This window comes from Vigna unguiculata, chromosome 4 (assembly GCF_037176805.1).
Source record: "Vigna unguiculata cultivar grain cowpea cultivar isolate G323 ecotype 2 chromosome 4, ASM3717680v1, whole genome shotgun sequence".
NCBI classification, from domain to species: Eukaryota; Viridiplantae; Streptophyta; class Magnoliopsida; order Fabales; family Fabaceae; genus Vigna; species Vigna unguiculata.
The window spans coordinates 41,617,564-41,624,270 of NC_140795.1; the positions used below are offsets into that span (position 1 = coordinate 41,617,564).

Here is a 6,707-nt window from a genome sequence, read left to right on the forward strand (position 1 = left end):
TAACCATATAATAACTTATTATAATTATTTTTCATAATTAAATTATGCATGTTCTTCGTTTTTGAACAGAGAGGAATTGACTTTTAAATAATATGAACTTTTACCATTTCTCCAATAAATATTTAATTGAAAATTTGTTTATGTATGTTAATTTAAGATGATATTGATTCAGTAAAAACTCCATCATGATCGGACTTCATGAACCAAATAAATGCAACACTAACACAATATATCTCTAACTTATTCTAAAATTTACGTATTTATTCTAATTCTTTAGAAACAAGTTTTAAACCTATATGTTAAATCATTAATTTCTTCGCTGTGTTAACATACTATTTACATTAAGATAAGATGTCTGTGATCCAAAAGATTAAGTTTATTCATAGAACCAAACTCTTAGAATATTTTATCTATGTTTATATTCTAATTCATTTTCTAATGATTAAAAATTAACAAATAATATGATATTCCATCATACAGTGATAGAACATTTAATAATCTTGTAATTTTTTCTTAAAATTTGCATAATTTCTCTTAAAATTTGCCTAATTTTGTGAAAAAAGTCATAGGAAAATATTCATTTCATCAATGAAGTTTGATGCTTTGTATATTTCACTTATTTCTATTATGAAATTATTGTTGTATCTTATATGATTAATATATATTCTTACAATTTAAATGTTCTAACCTATTGCATTGGCATTTGGTAATCGATTACATTGTTTCTCGTAACCGATTACATTACTCCCCATAGTCGATTACCACATTAAAAGTTTCTTAAATTTGGTAATCATACTTTAATCAATTACCAAAGTCCAAGAAATATTTGTAGGAATTGGAAGATTTATGGGAATTGGAAGTCGCATGTTCTCTAATGACATTCCTACTAAAAGTCGTGGAACCCACAACTGTTAATTTAAATTAAAAAAATCGTGTGACCCCACGACTTCCTATTGGAAGTTGTTTTGCCTCCACAAATGTCTGGTGAACCAATTTCCCACCATAAAATTGTTAAGGAATTAAACTTTATTATTTCATTTTGATTAAAAAATAAAATAAAATAATTTATTTTAATTTTATTTATAAAAATTTGGTCAAATTTATCAAAATAAAAAATATTTATACCACTGTTGACAAGACTAAATTTTTAAGCAGGATACGCCATATCAAGATTCAAAAGAGAGTAAAATGTTTGATAATTGATATCTAAACCCCTTCGTTGTGATATGAAAGCCAAACCAACATGTACTTGAAAAGATTCTTAAAAATTTGTGGAATCAACCCAAAAGGCAAGCCAATTCAGCAAAAAGCGATGATGATGACAGATAAGTAATCTTAAAGATCAGATTTTTCTAAATGATTTGAGATTTATAGGAAGTTACTGAACCCCAAAAGAAAGCATACTCTCCGATGACCACCCTTACAGTGACGGTGACCAGGGATTCACTCTCGAACGATAGTTCTGGCCAAATATGAAGGTTCCGACACCGCCACTACCAAAGTTTCGACTCCCTCAAATGATGTTCCCAAACCGCCGGCACCAAGGATTGGACTCCTTCAAACACGGCAGCACCAAGCCTTGAAAACCACCACTTCTTTCTCCTCCACCACTTCTTTCTCCTCTCTTTCTCTCAACCCATCTATTCTTCTGCCTTTTCTCCCAACCCTAAGAAATTTAGAAATATTTAAATGTTCATCCATATTACCTTTCTAACCCTTGCCACCTAAGCAATATTTGTCACATTATCAGTGTCAAAATGGGAGTAAATTTTCCCATGCAAGACAGCATTTTCCTTCTTAAAATGCACACGGTCATTCTCCATCCTTTTGATAAAAGAGAAAGCTCTTAGCATTCTATGGCCAATCTTTACAAACTGTGAGTAATATCTGAACATGTGCTATGTCCATTTCAGAAAAGAACGTGACTCTCTTGGACTTATGAATCCTTTGCTCTTCTTCCCTCTCTCACGCACTCATTTTTAACATAACCAGAGTAACAGTTTCAAATTCATGAAACCAATTCCTCCATTGACTCAACAATTTCCTAAGTTACAGACCTTGTTTTCTTCAATTAGAAATTCATCGGGGTCCTCACAAAACCCAGTTCTTGCTTTGGAACTTCTGGGCAAAGCGTTAGACCAATACCCAGATATCAAAGCATTGAAAAATGTGCATTCCAAGGTTTTTAATCTCAGTTTTCACGAAAACCCATCTCTGGGAATCAAACTCATGCGGGCATATGCTGCCTGTGGAGAACCTGGGTTGGCACGCAAGGTGTTTGATGGAATTCCTGAGAGGAATGTTATTTTCTATAATGTTATGATCAGAAGCTATGTGAATAACCATTGGTACAATGATGCATTGCTTGTTTTCAGGGACATGGTTGGTGGTGGATTTAGTCCTGATAACTATACTTACCCTTGTGTTTTGAAGGCTTGCTCTTGCTCTGACAATGCGAGAATTGGGTTTCAACTTCACGGAGCTGTGTTTAAGGTTGGGTTTGACTTGAATTTATTTGTTGGAAATGGTCTCATTGCGTTGTACGGGAAGTGTGGTTGCTTGCTGGAGGCACGGCGTGTTCTTGATGAAATGCCAAGTAGGGATGTTGTTTCATGGAACTCAATGGTTGCTGGATATGTTCAGAATATGCGGTTTGATGATGCGCTACATATTTGCCGAGAAATGGAGTGTCTAAGGCATAAACCGGATGCTGGTACAATGGCTAGTCTCCTTCCTGCAGTAACTGACACTTCATCAGAAAATATTTCATATGTTAAGCAGATGTTTGTGAATTTGGAGAAGAAAAATTTGGTCTCATGGAATGTGATGATAACTGTGTATATGAAAAACTCAATGCCTGAAAAAGCTGTTGATCTTTATTTACAAATGGAGAAATGTGAAGTGGAACCAGATGCAATCACTTGTGCTAGTGTACTTCCAGCATGTGGCGATCTTTCAGTTTTGTTGTTAGGAAGGAGGATTCATGAATATGTTGAGAGGAAGAAGCTGTGTCCAAATTTGCTTCTGGAGAATTCATTGATAGACATGTATGCTAGATGTGGATGTCTAGAAGATGCAAGAAGAGTGTTTGACAGAATGAAGTTTCGTGACGTTGCATCATGGACTTCATTGATATCTGCCTATGGTATGACTGGAAAAGGCTATAATGCCGTGGCACTCTTCACTGAAATGCTAAATTCAGGTCAAAGTCCAGATTCCATTGCCTTTGTCGCGATTATCTCAGCCTGTAGCCATTCAGGATTATACAATGAAGGGAAGCTTTACTTTAAGCAGATGACAGACGATTATGGAATAACACCAAGAATTGAACACTTTGCTTGTTTGGTGGATCTTTTAGGACGATCTGGACGAGTAGATGAGGCGTATAATTTCATCAGACAGATGCCAATGGAGCCTAATGAAAGAGTTTGGGGGTCACTGCTTAGCTCCTGTCGGGTGTACTCCAACATGGATATTGGGCTTTTAGCTGCTGACAAACTGCTTCAGTTGGCTCCTGAGCAATCTGGCTACTATGTGTTGTTATCAAATATTTATGCAAAGGCTGGTAGATGGACAGAAGTAACAGCTACTCGATCACTAATGAAGAGAAGAAAAATTCGAAAAATGCCTGGGATCAGCAATGTTGAGCTGAATAATCAGGTCCACACCTTTCTTGCAGGTGACACGTCACACCCACAGTCAAAGGAGATATATGAAGAGCTAAGTGTGCTGGTTGGAAAGATGAAAGAGTTAGGATACGTCCCTGAGACTGATTCTGCTCTTCATGACGTGGAGGAGGAGGATAAAGAATGCCATCTAGCTGTTCACAGTGAGAAGTTAGCTATTGTGTTTGCTATTCTGAATACCCGAGAATTTCCAATCAGAATTACCAAAAACCTCCGTGTTTGTGGAGATTGTCATATTGCTATCAAGCTTATCTCTAAGATAGTTCAACGTGAAATTGTCGTCAGGGACACCAATCGATTCCACCATTTTAAGGATGGTACATGCTCTTGTTGCGATTATTGGTGAAGCTTTTTCAGGCTGATTATAGTTCGAGAGAACTGCAAGTTCCAAGGTTTCTATACATGCTGATGGATAATTCTCTTATTTCTTATTTGTTTGGTACATCAGATGAACAAGAACTTGGATAAAGGAGGGAATAAATGGTGTAGAGGGAGATGGATTTTGTAGCACCATCACACTCCAATGTTACAGATTGGAAATGGTACTAGTTAGCTTCCTCTATGATTGTACAACAAAGAAAAATCCTTTTTGATGCAGGACAATGCATTTTAGTAGTGATTGATTCGTCTTGCAGGATAAGGCAGAACCATTGTTGTTCTTATTCATTACACTGTCAACAGGTTATTTAAAGGTTGCAATTTTGCATTGGCCACGCTTTAGGGACAATGCTGTTCTAAAGTTAGGTGACAAAAGTATATATTCCTAGTGGCTTTGGATTTCTTAAAGCCTTTACTTGCTTTCAAAATAATTACCAATTTGGATAAATCTTCTCGTAAGTATTTATAGAAGAAGAAAATATGGAGTTAAATTGAATCAAACTTCCGGAAGTTAAAATCTACTTCTGTGGCATAATTTGATTACAAATAGAGTAAAATATGTCCAAATTGATCCAAATTCATTTTGTAGAACCCTTGATGAACTGTAAAGTCACAGTCAAGTTCATACAATAATCCAAAGTGCCCCTAATGTAGCATAAGTTTGACCATGAATGTCAATCCAAAGAAATCCTATTCCAACATGTAAAAGGAATAATTTGGGGGAAACGAAATTAAAAGAACTACAGACAATGAATGGAACTTAAATTGAAACCTAAAATCTGAATAAAAGATACAGTGAGATATGCTAAAACAATGGAAATGAAAGTGTTCGATAAAATGCCACAAAGCACTAAAAATGTGGATTATGCAATGCTAATGCTTAGAACACGTTTGAACGATTTTAACAATGTAAGGAAAATATTTAGAATCACTAAAATACTCAAACAGCAAAATCACGTATAAATCTGGAAAACTAAAAAACCTAATTTCTAAATATAGAAATGAACGGAACTAACCGATAAACCTAAAATCAAACGTGTTGAAGGTGCTTCGTACAAATTTCCTAAGCTAATAAATGCAAAACAATGAATTAAAACATAAAGAATAGTGCAAAACTGAGAAATTGCTAAGCTAAACCAAGAACAACTATATTAACGGTAAAAACTAAATAATCTAACTTTTGAATTTTCTGAAACTTGGTGCAAGATGTGTTTATGAGTTAAAGGATTGTATACGTATGATAAGAAAGGAAAGAAAGAACAATGGTTTGAATTGAAGAAAACAGAATCAAAAGTCAGAATTGGTGAAAATAGAGCAGAACTTGAATATGCTGAAAAATTAGTTCATAAACTCATCCTTGTTCATGTTACTTTCAATTTTGATTTCTAGTAGCTGAATAAATGTGATGTCTATGGTTCATAATGCAGAAAAAGTTCAAGTTCAACGGAAAATATAGAAGAGTAACATGAAGAGAACAAAGCTGAATGCATTATGAAATTACAAGAGCTGGAGCTAGAATGTGGAACACCTTGCTAGAGCTGCTGTCCCACTCCCAACTTCAGAGAAATGAAAAACAGATGTTGGAGCTGGAATTTGGAATGCACCAAAGATACTGTCCCCTCTCCCAACTTCAGAGAAAAAAATGAAGAAAATCTAAACTAAAATGAACTCTCCTTTTTTAAAGCACACGAATTCGGTCAAGACTAAGCCTTATATTGGCTACTAAGAGAATCAAACCTAGAAAACCTATAAACTGTCTAAAACAAGATATGCAGTTGGGACACAAAGAATGATGCAAAGAATAAAAATCATGCATGGAAACCAATTCTGGCAGTTTTGACAGGTTATGAACACAGGTTCAAAGCCAAATCTACCTTCCTGGTTGGAATGATTTTAAAATGATGATTATGAATGGAAGATGCAAGCTAATCACATAAAAAGTATGCAAAATCAAGAATCACGTTCTGAACCTAACTTTGAAAGATTGTGCAGGTATGAAGATTTCAACTTGTATGATGTATGCTGTGATGATAGTCTAGCAAGAATGCACTAATGAAGTTATGATCTGTTGGATGATGAAAGGAACATGTGCTGACGGTATAAATGCAGGAAGGATGTGATTTGCTGTTAAATCTGAAACTATTTGATGTAATGCATGAATGAAAATGCAGAATTTATGAAACTATTTGATTAAATGCCCCTATGAACCTAAAATGCAGTTTATGCAGATGTACTGGTTTGGACAAGTATATAATGATGAGAGCATATGGAAAATGCTGTTTAATCATGCAAAGTATACAAAGAACCCAAAACCACACTTTGAACCAAAGGTTGCCAGCTTAATATCGTGACAGCACTAAGGTCTGAACTGTGAATTCGGTTTCTATGCACCTAGATGACCTAAGTAATATGCTAATGATGCAAACTCAACTAAGGCAATGTGAATTGAACCTAAGAACAGCTAATTAACTTAAAAGATCAACAGAACAAAATTTCCCCTGTTAGGGTAAGATGCTAAAATTGAACCTGAACTGGAAATTGATGAGTTTAATATGCACAAACAGAGGTAGCGAGCACAATTAAATACATTTGGCGGTGTGAAGTATGATTCCACAATTCTTGTACTTAAACCTAAAAGGTTGT

General features: G+C 35.0%; 1 protein-coding gene across 1 annotated transcript; it reads left to right on the forward strand.

The window, feature by feature from the left end:
• The first annotated feature begins 1,206 nt into the window (after positions 1-1,206).
• Positions 1,207-4,385, forward strand: LOC114182217 (Tetratricopeptide repeat (TPR)-like superfamily protein). Its single transcript, XM_028069033.2, has one exon. It carries the CDS (start codon positions 2,011-2,013, stop codon positions 4,030-4,032), a length of 2,022 nt encoding a protein of 673 aa, XP_027924834.2. The 5' UTR covers positions 1,207-2,010; the 3' UTR covers positions 4,033-4,385.
• The last annotated feature ends 2,322 nt before the right edge of the window (positions 4,386-6,707 follow it).